At 41.5% G+C, this 17,444-nt stretch overlaps 1 protein-coding gene across 2 annotated transcripts in view; it reads right to left on the reverse strand.

Annotated features, from left to right (window-relative positions):
• Window positions 1–17,444, reverse strand: part of LOC137335493 (ankyrin repeat domain-containing protein SOWAHA-like) — a 60,001-nt gene that overhangs the window by 41,835 nt on the left and 722 nt on the right. For both annotated transcript variants that reach the window (XM_068000836.1, XM_068000835.1), the window contains exons 2-3: window positions 7,329–7,390; window positions 1,471–1,848 (exon numbers count right to left, since the gene is read on the reverse strand). In XM_068000836.1, coding sequence (XP_067856937.1) covers window positions 1,471–1,848; window positions 7,329–7,390 — 440 coding nt within the window. The remainder of the gene's footprint in view (window positions 1–1,470; window positions 1,849–7,328; window positions 7,391–17,444) is intronic.

A 17,444-nucleotide genomic window follows, 5' to 3' on the forward strand; every position in this document is an offset into this window, starting at 1 on the left:
GCGGCACTTACTCACCAATAATCTGCTCACCGATGCTCAGTTTGGGTTCCGCCAGGACCACTCGGCTCCAGACCTCATTACAGCCTTGGTCCAAACATGGACAAAAGAGCTGAATTCCAGAGGTGAGGTGAGAGTGACTGCCCTTGACATCAAGGCAGCATTTGACCGAGTGTGGCACCAAGGAGCCCTAGTAAAATTGAAGTCAATGGGAATCAGGGGGAAAACTCTCCAGTGGCTGGAGTCATACCTGGCACAAAGGAAGATGGTAGTGGTTGTTGGAGGCCAGTCATCTCAGCCCCAGGGCATTGCTGCAGGAGTTCCTCAGGGCAGTGTCCTTGGCCCAACCATCTTCAGCTGCTTCATCAATGACCTTCCCTCCATCATAAGGTCAGAAATGGGGATGTTCGCTGATGACTGCACAGTGTTCAGTTCCATTCGCAACCCCTCAGATAATGAAGCAGTCTGAGCCTGCATGCAGCAAGACCTGGACAACATCCAGGCTTGGGCTCATAAGTGGCAAGTAACATTCGCGCCAGATAAGTGCCAGGCAATGACCATCTCCAACAAGAGAGAGTCTAACCACCTCCCCTTGACATTCAACAGCATTACCATCGCCGAATCCCCCACCATCAACATCCTGGGGGTCACCATTGACCAGAAACTTAACTGGACCAGCCGTATAAATACTGTGGCTACAAGAGCAGGTCAGAGGCTGGGTATTCTGCGGCGAGTGACTCACCTCCTGACTCCCCAAAGCCTTTCCACCATCTACAAGGCACAAGTCAGGAGTGTGATGGAATACTCTCCACTTGCCTGGATGAGTGCAGCTCCAACAACACTCAAGAAGCTCGACACCATCCAAGATAAAGCAGCCCGCTTGATTGGCACCCCATCCACCACCCTAAACATTCACTCCCTTCACCACCGGCGCACTGTGGCTGCAGTGTGCACCATCCACAGGATGCACTGCAGCAACTCGCCAAGGCTTCTTCGACAGCACCTCCCAAACCCGCGACCTCCTCTACCACCTAGAAGGACAAGGGCAGCAGGCACATGGGAACAACACCACCTGCACGTTCCCCTCCAAGTCACACACCATCCCGACTTGGAAATATATCGCCGTTCCTTCATTGTTGCTGGGTCAAAATCCTGGAACTCCCTTCCTAACAGCATTGTGGGAGAACCGTCACCACACGGACTGCAGCGGTTCAAGAAGGCGGCTCACCACCACCTTCTCGAGGGCAATTAGGGATGGGCAATAAATGCCGGCCTTGCCAGCGACGCCCACATCCCGTGAACGAATAAAAAAAAAAACAGCCTGCTAGTACTCACTGTCCAGACTCACATGTTAAGAATGGTCATGAGTGCAGTACCTGAGGATGTCCAGGTGTTTGTGGAACCAAACCTCAGTGAAGGCTCAATGCCTTTAGGAGAGGAGCAGGTGAAGGAACAAAAAATAATATACTGTACCTGGCTATCACTGGTTAGTTCTAAAAGTGCTTTGGACTTAGTGTAGGTTGTTGGTGTAGGTAATTCTTGTACAATCCACTCACACTTGTTCCCTTTCTCTGGTGTAGAGTTTTTAGCACAGATCTTACTGCTTAGAGGCCCGCTAATGAATAGATTTTGTAGGGTTTCGTTCGGAGACTTTTTCATTATATGTTGGGCTTCAGAGTTAAAGCTCGTCTGCTTTTCTTCTCCAGAACGTGTGGGTAGCTCTTTTTTCCACCATAGTTCATTTGACTCTTTCACAGGGGTACTCAATGTCATTTTCTCTTCCTTGTTGCAGCCATCTCTTTCCAGCACAAGATGCCGATATTTCTTTTTAAGGACAATATATTTTTCGCCCTGAAATTTAAAAAAATTAAATGTTATATAATTTTTTTAAAAAAGATACATTACTGATGGTTTCTATACATGTGTGTTAAAATATACATAATAAATAAATAAAGAAAGAAAGGATATAGCACAGCATGTTGAATTCTATATCTTTCCAGCAGTAAATGAGATCACATAACCCACAAGCAACTAAGGCACAACTGCATTAAAGATCTCCTTCGCAAACAATCCTACAGAATGAAGGCTGGGCCAAATGATCACCTGTTGTTTTCTTGTTTTGCACATCATGTGTACACCATTCTGGAAGAGAGTGATGAATAAAATATAAAACTTTCTGCATTTTGAAACTAGTCTTCAAGATTTAAAACAAAAAAAAGAGAAAAAGCCAGAAACCCACAGATAGTCAGTATCTGTAGAGAGAACAGACATGAAACCTTTTCAGGCTGAGCCCTGCTTACGAATGGGTTCTGAAACGTTGGCTTGTCTGTTCTTTCCACAGACTCGGACTGACCTGTTGTGTGTTTCCAGCATTTTCTGTTTTTGTTGCGGATTTCCGGCACTGAGTATTTTGCTCTTTATTTTTCAACGGTTTAAAGTTTTCTAAACGAATGCCTATTACTCAGTCAGTATTGCTTAATCAAGATATCAAATTAATTGATGCACTGCAATCTTGGATCAATGTAGCTTTTAAACAGACTATTTGACCACGAGAATCTAATATGCAAACATCATTGATTCACACTGGAAGCGTCAGGATGTATCAGTAGCATTTTCTTAAAAACTGACGTCATCATAAGATAGCATCCTTCCATTGCCAGTATCTCCATCAGTTTCAAATACAGATCACTTTAATTTTTAGGTAGCGTACAGAATGAAAATCTGAAGATGGAAATCTTAAGGTTAAAAACATGTTATACAAAGTTCTGTAGGTCATGCTGCGTTATAAACACAATCTTCCGCCATTTGTTCTGCACTGGGAGCTGTATTGTTCAGTATTTCAGGTTCTAATAATGCAGTTGCTTTCCATCTGGTTGACAACATTTTCTCTTCTTTCCATTTGTCAGATTATTTCACCATGCTTAGGTTTGCTAGTTTTAAAAAAAAAGTCCTGGCTAAAACATTATATAAAACACCTAACCATAAAGTGCTGTCCCATAGTTAGGTTCCCAAGAGATCTATTAATAAGCATGTGACCCTCCACTAAATTCACAGTACCTCCATCTTAACGCAGCACAGGAGACCTGCTAATGTTACAGAAGATCGTAATCTCTAACATCAGAATACTGATGAAAGTTCCCTTTTACCAATATAACTATTTTAAACTTTTTAAGATATCTTTGTGATATAACAAAACTAGGTAAGCTTGCATTCTTTTATTCCCTCTAATTTTCTCTCCTGAAAGCTATGGCTCAGGGATTGCAAGGATACATAGATGCAGGTGATAATTTCTCATGCAGCAACGATCAGACTACTCAACTATGGGAGGGCATCATAGACAAGCTAGTTTGCTGCCCTCAGTTAGCAATCACACATACCAAGGATCAAACCTGGGGCCTTCTTGGTTTGTATAACTCAGACTCAAACAGTGCATTTACCTTCAAGGGATGCCTTCAATTGCTGATAAAAGATTTTAAAAGTTGTATTAAATTATTAACATCAGGACAAAAGCTATAACATCACTAGGTACACTGGCATCTGTTAAGGTGGTGACAACAATGACCTGCATTTATATATCGCCTTTAACATAGAAAAACATTCCAAGGAGTTTCATAGGGATGTAATCAACCAAAAATGGATGCCAAGACAAAGAAGGAGGTTCTGAGATAGGCAGGGGTGAGGCCATGAAAGGATTTAAACATGAGGATCAAAATTTTAAATTGGAGGTATTGGAAACCTGAAGCCATTGTGAGTTTGCAAGGATTTCGGTGATGGGTAAGTGGGACTTGATGTGGGATAGGGTACCAGAATTTTGAATGAGCTGAATTTTACAGAGGGTGGAATATGGGAGGCCGGTCACAAGTGCATTGAAATAGTCCAGTCTGGAGGTGACAAAGTGACGGATGAAGGTTTGAGCAGCAGATGGGCTAAGGTGGAGGCAGGCGATGTTACAGAGGTGGAAGTAGGCCGTTTTTGCAATGAAGAGCACATGGAGTCAGAACCTCAAGTCGGAATCAAATAGGACACTGAACATTGAGGCAATGACCAGGGAGGGGGATAGAATCAGTGGCGACAGTAGGGAGTTTGTGGCGGGGGCTGAAGACAATGGCTTCAATCTTCTCTATATTTAACTGGAGGATATTGCAGCTCATCCAAGACTGGATATCAGGCATGCAGTCTGACAACACAGAGGCAGTGGAGTGGGAAGTGATGAAGAAGAAGAGCTTGGTGTCATCAGCATGCGCATGGACGCTAACCCTACGTCTGCAGATGATGTCGCCTAGGGGAAGCATGTAGGTAAGGAAGAGGAGGGCCAAGAATTGATCCTTGGGGGACTAATGCAAGGGCTGGAAGGGAAGACATTGTTGGAGATGCTCTGGTTACAAATGGATCAGTAAGAGTGGAACCAAGAAAGGTCAGTCCCACTGAGCTGGACAACAAAGACGAGGCAATAGAGGTGCATGGTGTGGTAAACCATGCCAAAGACTGCAAAGAGATCAAAGAGGATGAGGAAGGAAAATTCACCACAGTCCCAGAGGATATCATTTGTGACTTTGATTAGGCTGCGTGAGTGCTGTGGCAGGGACGGAAACCTGATTGGAGAATTCAAACATGCAGTTACTGGAAGATGGGCGCGGATTTGGGAGGTGACAACACATTCAAGGCCTTTGGAGGGGAAAGGGAGGTTAGAGATGGAGTGGTATTCTGCAATGACAGAGAGGTGGAGCATGGGTTTATTGAGAAGAAGTTGACGGCAGCAGTTTTGAAAGGGAGGGGGGCAGTATTTGAGGAGAGGGAACTATTTACAATGTCAGCTCGGATGGGGGCCAGGAACAGAAGTTGAGTAATCAGCAGTTTAGTTGGAATGGGACCAAGGGAGCAGGAGGTGGGTCTCATAGGCAAGGTGAGCATGTAGAGGACATGAGGGAAGACAGCAGAGAAACTGGAAAAGGACATGAGATCAGACTAGGGCACAGGGAGCCTGATGAGAAGTTAGGCTTGGTGGGCAAGGGAGGAGGGATTCAGCAGAGGCAGCTGAAATTAGGTGATCAGACAAGCAGCAAAAAGGCGAACTGTCCCCAAAATAGGAACACACAAATCAGTTAACTCTTCGGAGTATTCAGTTTGTACCTACCCATTGAGATTTTCTGTTTTTAACATGGTAAATTTCTCCTTTAAACTGCTTACTTATTTACCCCCTTACTGTACCAATTTTAACAAAGCTCTAACTATCTCTTAGCCATGCTGTAGGAGCTGGTCTACAATCAACTAAAACAATGATGCCCAGCAGCAAATCTTGAGAAACAGAAGGGAAGTGGCAAAAATCCCAGATGAATTATATTAGTAACAATAGCTGTTCCAGTTGAGTGCATTTATTCTTTTGTTGGAAATTTCCACACTCAGGGAAACTATCTGCTTGTTATACATGCATACAATATGTGAAATGGACTCAGTCTTGCTATCAAGCATTCTTAGATCATGTGAACAGAATGCACTTTTGAGTTCTCCCTTTAACCTCATTGGAACAGCACATCCTACAGCACTAATGTAATATTTCTAATTTCCTGATCAGGTGTATTGTTATGCTAAAACTGGGACTGTAAATTTGCCAGCTCATTACCCAACTAAAGTGTGCAAAAATAGGACAAAGCAATTGCTCAATATAAAAAGAGAATTGATGGAATAAAACTGTAATAATCGGAAATTACTGGTATTGTTCAATCTTTCAACAGATACGGAGAAGCAGTGGTTAAGGCAGAAAGCATCCACTCCAGTTTGAGGCATGCAGATAAGGTCAAGCAAATACTGCAGTTAATTTGGATGATGAAGAGATAAAGAGATTATACATGAGGTCAAATTAAATGTGTACAGAACATTTAGAAACTGCACCTGTCAATCACAGAAATATCCAGTTGTAGTGTTTTTTAAAATTATCACCTCCAACTTTTTGCCTTCCTCTCCTGGAAGGGCTAACTCTTGCTGCGGTATGGTTTTACAAGTGCAGACACATATCAATACCTTACTTCAGTGAGAACTGGCATGCAATTTCCCTGTAAGGGGCTTCGCAGCCAAGCCTGATGATGTCCTAACCAGACGATCACACATGCTTACGTGAAAGCTGGGGGATCGCTAGATAGGAACCAGGAGTGGAAACGCTAGCAAATTTTCATGCCTAGTCCAGAGACAATGAGGCCAATTGTCACGCTCCTACAACAGCAGCTTGCATTTATATAGTGACTTGAACGTAGTAAAAAGCCCCAAGGCGCTTCACAGGAGCGATCAAACAAAATATGACACCAAGCCACATAAGAAGATATTAGGACAGGTGACCAAAAGCTTGGTCAAAGAGATAGGTTTTAAAGGGAGAGCGAGAAGTAGAGAACCGAAGAGGTGTGGGAAGGGAATTCCAGAGCTTAGGGCCTCGGCAGCTGAAGGCATGGCCACCAAAGGCAGAGCATAGAAAATTGGGGATGCACAAGAGGCCAGAATTGGAGGAGCGCAGAGATCTTGGGAGGGTTGTAGGGCTGGAGGAGGTTAGAGATAGGGAGGGGCGAGGCCATGGAGGGATTTGAAAACAAGGATGAGAATTTTAAAATTGAGGCGTTGCCAGACCGGGAGCCAATGTGGGTCAATGTGGGTGAACGGGGCTAGGTGTGAGTTAGGATACGGGCAGCAGAGTTTTGGATGGGCTCAAGTTTAGAGGGTGCAAGGTGGGACGCCAATCAGAAAAGTACTGGAATAGTTCAGTCCTGATGTAACAAAGGCATGAATCTATTACTTCTACTGTCAAATGAATCTATTACTTCTACTTCATCTGTGCTGAGTTGGCTAAGGTTAGCCAACTCAGCACAGATGAAGATTCAAAGCTGCACCTTTGGTTTGTATTGCTCATTTACAGGCTGACAATCAAATGAGCCATCAGAAGAGCTCAGTATAGTATTTGTTGCAGATCTCAAAATTTGAAAGCTAAGAGCCCAATAAGCCTTCATTTTCAACTCTGCTGAAATTAATATTCGTTGAAACTACCTCTATGTAGGTACATCTGGAATTAAAAATCAGTAAGTATAGAACCTACCAGTTTATGCTTAGCAACAACTATTTGCTTGCTGCACTTCTTTTTGATCACAAACTTCTGCAACTGTTCAAAATAATACATTTATACACATTCAATTTCTTTTTTGAATTCCCTGCACTGGTGTTGTGCAGTTGGCCATCGGGTCTAACAAAAAAAAAATCTGGTTCAGCTGGAAAGCACAAACATGTGTGAAAGAGAGAAAGGGTAAGGGAGAGATAGACATTTGAATGAATAATGAAGTATAACCAATACTTACATCCTCCTGCTTAACCAGTGCAATCTTATTGACAATATCTTTGAAGGCATCACGATATTTAGCTGTGGAAAAGTAAAACTTATTTTAGTATTGTTTACACTATAACTCCAACCTTAAACCGAGAACAATTGTACTAAAAATGCTGTACATAAGATTGCGTAGTGAGGAAGGATATTATACGGCTGACTTCATACAATAGACCAAAGAGTGTTATCAATGTATATTTGCCCACAGCCTCCATATCAACCATCCTAATCTGACAAATTGTTGCCATAGAAATCAGCTCATCACATCTGATGTTAATTAAAATACAGTGAAAGCAACTGTATCCTAAACAGTAGAATTCTTAACAGAATGGGGATGCAGATATACAGATCTTTAAAAGTGAGAGTGCAGGTTTAAAGCCTATAAACAGGCAAATGGAATACTGGATTTTATGATTAGGGGCACTGAATATAAAAACAATGAGCTGAATTTGTACAGGACATTGGTTAGGCCACAGATGGGATTATTGTATGCAGTTTTGGGCACTCTATTTTAGAAGGAATATTAGAGACATGCATAGGTTCATGAGAATGATACCAGGAATGAAGTTATGAAAAGAGGCTAAAAAAAACTGGGGCTTTTTCCAATGGAACATAGGAGTTTATGGGACAACCACTCCAAGGCACAGTACGTTAATACACGAATGTGAACTACTATCCGATCTGCTCCAATGTTTGTCAAATATTTGTATGTGGTTAAAAACAAATAACTAATAAAAAAATCTGATGACTGAAGGTAACTTCTAAATGGTAAAGAAGTGAATGCCCATGGAGCAAACCCCTAAGAAGGGAGGCCAAATTCTCTCTAAGGATCTTGAGGACCTGAAAATGTTTCAGCAGTACCCAGGTTATAGTTGATTTAATCCAGTCATAATGATGCAGCTACAGGGCCTTTCCATTTCAAAGTATACTCGTGCATGACAGCAGTATATCCAACCTTCTGCAAGACTGCTACTCAGTCCCTCCCCTTGGGTGTGGAACTTGTGCGGAAATTGATAGCCAAGTTCCGCACCCATGAGGACGGCCTCAACCGGGATCTTGGGTTCATGTTACGCTACACGTAACCCCACCAGCGAAAAAAAGTTATCTGTTTTTAACACAACGGGTCATTCTCTGTCTTTCTCTTCCTTTCGGATGTTTCTCTCCCTCTCTCGGTTTTGTGTTCTGGCCGTTTGTGTATTCGGTGGTCCTGTAGGTAACATCACTCTGTCTGAACACTTTGATTGCCTTGACAACGGGCAGTTGGAAAGATTATCTGTAATCACCAGGTATTGTTCTCTGAATATAAATGCGGTAACCTTCCATGGAATCCCACACTCGCTCACCTGACGAAGGAGAAAACCTCCGAAAGCTTGTGATTTTCAAATAAAACAGTTGGACTATAACCTGGTGTTGTAAGATTCCTTACATTTATCTAGATCAAAAAGGAGAATGACTGAAAGGCAGATAAAGCATCTCTGACAGTAATTTTAGAATTAAAAAGACAAAGGGAATCCACCCTAGATCTTCTTTTAAGAATATATACAAACCTAACAGGACAAAATTCCTATATTTGTCACATCCAAACCTGTTAAGCAACTTTGGAGCACTCTATGTAAAACAACCAGTGCAATACCTTTCCCCAAAAACACCATTATACAGTCAAAACACTGCTTGGACTTGCTTCATTATAACAATGATACACAGCTATTCTAGGATCTTTAAGCACAAAAAGCAAGAATCTCCCTTTTAAAAAAAGTCACCTAGTTCAGCAGTTATACTGTATATTAGCTCTTGCACATTACAGACCTGCTTCTGTGTTACTGTTGCCTAGAAATATAATTAATCTGGAAAAACATAAGCAGCACTAAAAATGTATCTATCCACTTAGCAAACATTGCAACTATCCTTTGCACGGGAGTAAATCTGTATGATAACTGTGCAATAACCGGGATACCAAAATTGTTTGATGATTAGAGCGAGAATATATTGTTGGATAGATGATGAGTAGTTTCAAATGTTGAATTAGAGATGGTAGCTGTAATCAACATGTAATAAAAATGCCAAAGCTTTTGCCAGCACTTTTCTCTCTCCTTGAAAGTCTCCAATAGTTCTTCTTTAAATGCAAATTGTTACTTTATTAACCATCAGTCTGCATGAAGCATAAATTCTTTGCACAAATGTTTCATGCACAACAAGCAAAGCTTCGATTATGGTCATCAATTGTCATACAAGGTGGATGAAAGTTTGGAGAGCTCTTTCTAGTGTAAATGTGCAGAGTAATAGAATGTCCACAAAACTGGATTGGAGCAATAGTACGGTCTGGGGCAGCGGTCGGAGTGCTAGAATGACAATAAAGCTCGGTGTCCCTGGTGGGTTTACACCTGGGTGATTTCCTTATGTGAAGTCCACTGTTGCAGCTGTGTTATCAAAGGGAATCCCTATAAAAGGAAAGTGAGTTTAAAAAAAACAGAAGCAAGTCATCTAATACTGTGCACGCAGACTTTGTAGTTTGCTCAATGGTAGTATTAGCAGTGGTCGAAGAACAGGTTGCCTATCTACGCTTTAGGGCAAGTGCTGTATTGGGGGAGAGCAAGGAAGTGATATTTTGCCAAGTGGAAAGAAATCCACTGAACCAAATCTTGTAAGTTACAACAATCTAAAACCAATTATAAAAAGGTAAACTGTGACTATTTGTATTTCCTGTGGGAGCATTGCTTTGTACAGCAACATACTCATTCACATTTTTCCAATTCTTCTGGTCATTTATCTGCCTCTGAAAACAATGGCTTGAAAACCCCCACATACGGTACAGGAATGTGTCAAGAAATGTCCTGAAAACAATTACATTTTTGAAGTAGAAAAAGTTCAGATGAGTACTGAATCTCTGCATATATAAATTTACTGAAAAGTCATACATGCAAAGAAATATGACTTAACTATGATCCCACTGAGCCACATTAAAGGCTTTAATTTTGTCCACTGTTTTGTAAACTAAAATGATTGCTATAATATTTCAACACATCATTTTTAACAGCAGTTAGTGATGTTTAGTTGTTAACCTGACCTATCCTCAATGAGAAACCATTTATAACTGCTGGTAAATTTCTGGCTCCACATCCAAAGAACCCATCATGAAATGACTGGCTCCCTATCTTTTTTAAAAATAGATTACTTTGCATCTGCAACAAAGTATGACATGCCCAAGATGTAAGACTTTATACAGATGATGCTCACAGTGAGTCAGAGATTTTATAAGCAAAGGGGTTTTAAGTCAAGTAGCAGTATCAAAGTCACCGATTTATCAGCCCTGGGATGGCTCTGGGATCTGGAAATAGGACCGAGCTTGGATAGTACTAGGATAATGTTTCAGGGCCTATGAGTACTTTAAAGCAGATTCAATGTCAAGTAGCACCGGGAAGGGGACTTCAGAGACAAGAAGCACTGCAGAGGAGGGTTCTGGGAGCACTGGAATGTGAGATCACTGGAAGAGGGAACCCTGAGATCAGAGGCATTGGGAAGGGAAATGCAAGGGTCTGGGAGAATCAGGGCAATCCTAAAGTCTGGGAGGACTGGGAAGAGGTCCTGAGAGGGTGGAGTCCTGGGAAGGGAGCCCAGGAACATTGCAGAGGGGACCTGGATCCAACAAAATTAGGATCAGGTTCTGGCAGCCTTGGTGGGGAGAGGGGGCGGCACAGGAAAATAAAAAATTGGCCTTTGGCTCCTTTTGGACCATTGGATGTACAACAATTGTGTTCCGACCCCAACCCATCTGCAGCCTCTTTGGGCCCCCTCCCTACTTTAAGTTCCAGCCATAAAACACTTTGCCCACTTACCAGGTGCCAAAATTCCTGAGCTGGGATATGGAATTGAAAAGATGACTTCTTCCAGGAGGGGGCAAGAATTTGGAGGAGAATTTGGCCCAGCAGAAACCCCACTTGTTGAGAGCAGTCATCAGTTCAATACAGTGTCTTAAAAAAATGCACCAAACATCTAAGGGAGACAAGGTATCTGATCCCAGAGGGAGCTGATTACCTTATGGAGCCAAAACTTTAATCCCCTGTGGGGTTAACATGCCTTTCAAATTATCTCTTCGGCCCATCAACTGCATCTTGCTCCCCTAATCAAAATAGCACCCCGTAGTTGTGATTTTCTGCCACTTCCTCGGGATGGGTGCCTCTGTCTCGCTTGTAAAGGCATGGGTTGCCCGTCCCAATTATTGAAGTGAACTTGTCTCCGGGATTAGTAGCCAGGCATCGTACTTTGCTGCACCTCCAGTGGTGGAGCAGGGACTCCGGAATTTCAGACCTATAGTTTTTAATAAACGAATTTCCATAAACAAAAATATTTCATAAATGCTTTGAAGTTCATTTTTGAACAGTTTCCAAGTTTTGTACATTTTTTGCTTAAAAGTCCCAAAATGAGTCACTGTCTTTCCTCAAAAGACAAAGATTTTAACTGCATTTGAGCCAAAATAGAGAAATGGGCTTACTTTGATTGACATGGGGAGCAGCCAATCATGAGGAACTCAATAATTCAAATTCATGTTTAGATTGTTGTTGAAGTTTAGCTAGGTTCAAAACACATAGAAAAACATGTTGAAATACCAATCATACTGCGTATACTCAGAATACACAGATATGGTTGGTAACTCCCTTTAACTGCTCTGGAGAAAATATATCCAACTGAAGCCCAAATGTGAGTACTGCTGAGATTGTGACATTGAAACTTTATTGAAGGTATTAAAAGACACAAGATGATTCATCGAATAAATTTGACAGTTATGAAATATTATTTTTAGATGTTTTTATTTTGAACATTAGAAATGTTAGTTGCAGAGAAAAACAAAGTCAAAAATCAGTTTAAATGATTCAATTTGTTCACCACCTCCTTTCTGACAGGTAAGCTCTCCTGACTCGCCATTTAAGAATGGCCGTGTTCCTAAGTCCTTAGTAGTTTCTCATTGGTAGTGTTCCAGTCACCTTCCTCATTTTTGATTCGTATAGTCCCTACATTTTCAGTTCTGATTTGCTGCTGTTTTACTTTTGAACAATCAACAAAGTGTGACAGGAAGAAAAGTATTACAGGTACAATAAACTGGATAGCCAGGTGCTGAAGGATAGAATACTAGAGCCTGATCTTCAGTTGCTTCCAAGCCTTTATTCACAGAGATCCACATATAAATAGATACAAGAGAGAGTCCCCAATTTTTACACACCATCTGAATACAAAAAATTAATACTATTTGAAATAAATCATATGGATACAACTAACAGATTCCCTTCTCTCTCTAAATAAAAAAAATAAATTGTATCATATATATATATATATATATATATATGATACAAACAAAAATTTCAAAAATCAAAAAACTTCCGTACTCTGTACAACTTATACTATTCAAAGCATTACATTGTGAGGCAACCCTTCTCCAGGACCCCTAATAATTTCTTCATACATGTACTTTTTTTTAGTAAAACAATCCAACAGTCGATGGCTTGAATCCACCCATTTAATTTTTGAGATTTCTTTTCTCTCCAATATTTGTTTCAAGCCAGCAAGGTCAATCCGTAATCTTTTCTCACTCACATTTTTCATGGAATGTACATTATCCCACAATGAACGATTGTCTACATAACATTCAATGAGTATACTATCTTCAGTACTCCCATTGTACAGGATGTCACTCAAGATATTTGCCAAATAGAATCCCATATCCACTGCGTCTACAAGAGCCAGTGTTTCAGCAGCAAGAGTACTTTTAACAACCCTTTTTATTTTCTCAGCTTTCCAAGCTAAAGGACATTTCCTATTCTCACCCATAAGAAACACAATGAAACCAGCTGCACTAGAATACCCATCAGGAAGATTAGCATGTGAAGCATTGCTAAATATAACTAGCTTCACTTTCTTTGGGTCACCTAAGGATAGGAACTTAAGTACACATTTATCAATATTTAATTTTTATAATGTTTTATTTGCCCTTAAAACATTTTCTGCTATGGGGTGTTTCGTTGAAGTACTTAACTCCAGTGCACAAAACTAGCATCTGGCCTAGTCTGAGTGCATAACCAGTTCAACTGACCTATCAAGCTTCGTAATTGCTCTGTCTCTTCTTTAGATATAGCATCACCTTTCTGTGATGACCTAGTAGGATTCACCGGGATGGAAGTAACACTCTCTAAATAGGACTGTTGATTTAAAATTATACCAGACCCACTCTGCTTAATATCTAAACCAATATACTTAAAAGCCCCACAGGCCTGACTCCCAATTTTAAATTCTACTCTAATCTTATTAATGACAAATTTCTCAAATTCCACAGTACCACCCCATAAGAAATCATGAACATGCATCATGAAGATGCCTGAAAGTTTTCTGTTATGGTACCGATAAAACATTGAGAGATCTGGTTTTAGTTGAGCACAACCTATTTTCAGCAAAACAGATCTCACCGAAAAATACCAAACCCTGGAACCATCATTCAGGCCATAGACGCATTTGTTTAGTTTCCATAGTTTGCCTTCTGCATCTGCTGCCTCTTTAGGCAGGTTCAGAAACATTTCTCTCTGAAAAGTATCGCCCTGCAGAAATGCGGCTTTTATGTCAATAGACCTACACTCCCATGAAAACGTTACCAAAAGAGCCAAAAAGATTTTTAAGATTACCTTTCCAGCAGTGGGAGAATCCACTTGAACATCTGTATCACCCAGTTTCTCTTCAAAACCCCTAGCTACCAACCTCACTTTAGCCTTTTAAGTCCCATCTGCAAGGACTTTTTCAGTACAAACCCATCTATGCAACTAGTCTATAGTTCCCTGTTTTCTCTCTTCCCTCTTTTCTTGAATAGCGGGATTATATTTGCTACCTTCCAATCCACGGGGACCATTATGGAATCTAGGGAATTCCGGAAGATCAAAACCAATGCATCCACGATCTCTGCAGCCACCACTTTTAAAACCGTAGGATGTAGGCCATCAGGTCCAGGGGTTTTGACGGCTTTTAGACCCATTCATTTCTCCAGTACTTTTTCTTTACTGATCTTAATTACTTTAAGTTCCTCACTCTCATTAGACCCTTGGTTCCCCATTATTTCCGGTATGATTTTTGTGTCTTTTACTGTGAAGACAGATACAAAATATTTGTTTAACGTCTCTGCCATTTTCTTATTCCCCATTATAATTTCTCCTGTCTCTGCCTCTAAGGGACCCACATTTGCTTTACTAATCCCTTCCTTTTTACATAGTTCTAGAAACTCCATAAGACCATAAGAGATAGGAGCAAGAGTAGACCATTTGGCCCTTCGAGCCTGCTCCGCCATTTAATGAGATCATGGCTGATCTGATTTTTACCTCAACTCCACTTTCCTGCCTTTCCCCATATCTTTTTTTAATCTTACAATCCGTTTTTATATTTCTTGCTAGTTTACTCTCATTCAGTTTTCTCCCTCTATCAATTTCTTGGTCATCCTTTGCTAATTTCTCAAACTCTCCCAATCCTCAGGCTTACCCTCTTTTGGCAACATTGTAAGCCTCTTTTAATCTAATACTACCCATAACTTCTCTAGTTAGCCACAGTTGGATCACTTTTCCTGTGGAGTTTTTATTCCTCAAAGGAATGCATATTTGTTGAGAATGATTAATTATTTCTTTAAATGTTCACCATTGCTTATCTACTGTCTTATCTTTTAATCTAATTCCCAATCTCAACTACCTTCATTGTCCTAGCTCAACTTCCTATTGTTACAATGCATCGCACTTCCATTGTTTCAGACCACATTCGCCATCTAAACAGAACAGCAAGCTACTGTTCCCCACCTGGCAATTCTATTTTATTTATGTCCAATACCCATAAGATTTTCTCTACTCTCCATCTCCTTCCCAAACTAACATGTTCCAGATCTTCAATCAGGTTCAACAGGTATCCAACTCCCATGCTATCCCCATCATATCAAGTTGCAAAAACGAAACTGTAGATTGATGTTGAGTACAGCATTGCACAACTATCTCTCCTGAGGACTTTGCTGATCCACACCACCACCTGCACAAATTACAAATAATAAACTATGTAGTGAAATTATTTAAAACGTAAACTCCTGACCTATCTGTGTGGTACAAATCACAATGTACACCAGTCCTTTTTTGGTTGACCAGCATTCCTAGAGTTTTTTCCTCTCTAAATACTAACAGATCCAGGAATCAAACATTTCTCAGAAAAGACTTATACAGAATAGAAAGGTCAAGCCTGTTAATTGTGCCACTTTTGAGAGTGAGAAATATTGTTTGTTGAAACCTATAGTCTAGCTAATTCCATGGGAAGCAGCGAGTTTTGATATAAACACTTGATTACAACAGAGATGTAGTTACACTTTTGTTTTTTTTTAAAAACATTCAAAGAGAAAGGCTGATTTTTTGATCATAAAAATGACAATAAAAATAAATGAAACTTAGCAGATATGGAAATATATCTGGTTTATGTACTGCCATCGCTGATCAAATCTCAATATACTTAACTTGGGTTTGTAATGCAATCCCACATTTTGTAACTCTCATTCCAAGTGATAAGTTACAGGGGTGGGGCTTGTGCCATTAGCCTTCTTTGTCTTCATCCCCCTTCCCCTTTCCCCCTGGGAAAACACTCCAGTGGCTGCAATCATACCTAGCACAAAGGAAGATGATAGTGGTTGTTGGAGGCCAATCATCTCAGCCCCAGGACATTGCTGCAGGAGTTCCTCAAGGCAGTGTCCTAAGCCCAACCATCTTCAGCTGCTTCATCAATGACCTTCCCTCCATCATAAGGTCAGAAATGAGGATGTTCGCTGATGATTGCACAGTGCTCAGTTCCATTCGCAACCCCTCAGATAATGAAGCAGTCCGTGCCTGCTGCAGCAAGACCTGGACAACATCCAGGCTTGGGCTCATAAGTGGCAAGTAACATTCGCGCCAGACAAGTGCCAGGCAATGACCATCTCCAACAAGAGAGAGTCTAACTACCTGCCCTTGACATTCAATGGCATTACCATTGCCGAATCCCCCACCATCAACATCCTGGGGGTCACCATTGACCAGAAACTTAACTGGATCAGCCATATAAATACTGTGGCTACAAGAGCAGGTCAGAGGCTGGGTATTCTGTGGTGAGTGACTCACCTCGACTCCCCGAAGCCTTTCCACCATCTACAAGGCACAAGTCAGGAGTGTGATGGAATACTCTCCACTTGCCTGGATGAGTGCAGCTCCAACACTCAAGAAGCTCAACACCATCCAGGACAAAGCAGTCCGCTTGATTGGCACCCCATCCACCACCCTAAACATTCACTCCCTTCACCACCGGTGCACTGTGGCTGCAGTGCGCACCATTCACAGGATGCACTGCAGCAACTCGTCAAGGCTTCTTCGACAGCACCTCCCAAACCCGTGACCTCTACCACCTAGAAGGACAAGGGCAGCAGGCACATGGGAACAACACCACCTGCACGTTCCCCTCTGAGTCACACGCCATCCCGACTTGGAAATATATTATCGTTCCCTCATCATCGCTGGGTCAAAATCCTGGAACTAACTACCCAAGAGCATTGTGGGAGAACCTACACCACACGGACTGCAGCGGTTCAAGAAGGTGGCTCACCACCACCTTCTCAAGGGCAATTAGGGATGGGCAATAAATGCTGGCCATGCCAGCGACACCCACATCCCATGAACGAATAAAAAAAAACTCCTCAATTTTTTCCACCTCCTTTCCTCAGGCATTTGAATGCAGTTCCATAACCAATGGTCATGGACCTAGTTTGTCTATAGTCTGTGAGTATCAAAAGATCATTAAGCTGTGACAGCATCACTGCTGAGCCCAATTTGGCCCTCACTCACTCACTCACTCATTCATTCAATCTGTAGTCACAGGATAGTGAACAGGACGTGAAACTCTGGATGATTTCCTCCTTATCCCAAGAGACACTGAAGGCAATCATAGCACCACTAACCCAGCTGTCTTCAGACCAGGGGCTGAAACTGGTCTTTATGATCCAGATGTGTACTTACCCATTGGAGGCACTACTCATCTGGTAACCACCCTCCCTCTCCAAAGACAGAAGCCT

This window comes from Heptranchias perlo, chromosome 19, assembly GCF_035084215.1.
Source record: "Heptranchias perlo isolate sHepPer1 chromosome 19, sHepPer1.hap1, whole genome shotgun sequence".
In the NCBI taxonomy this organism is placed as follows: domain Eukaryota; kingdom Metazoa; phylum Chordata; class Chondrichthyes; order Hexanchiformes; family Hexanchidae; genus Heptranchias; species Heptranchias perlo.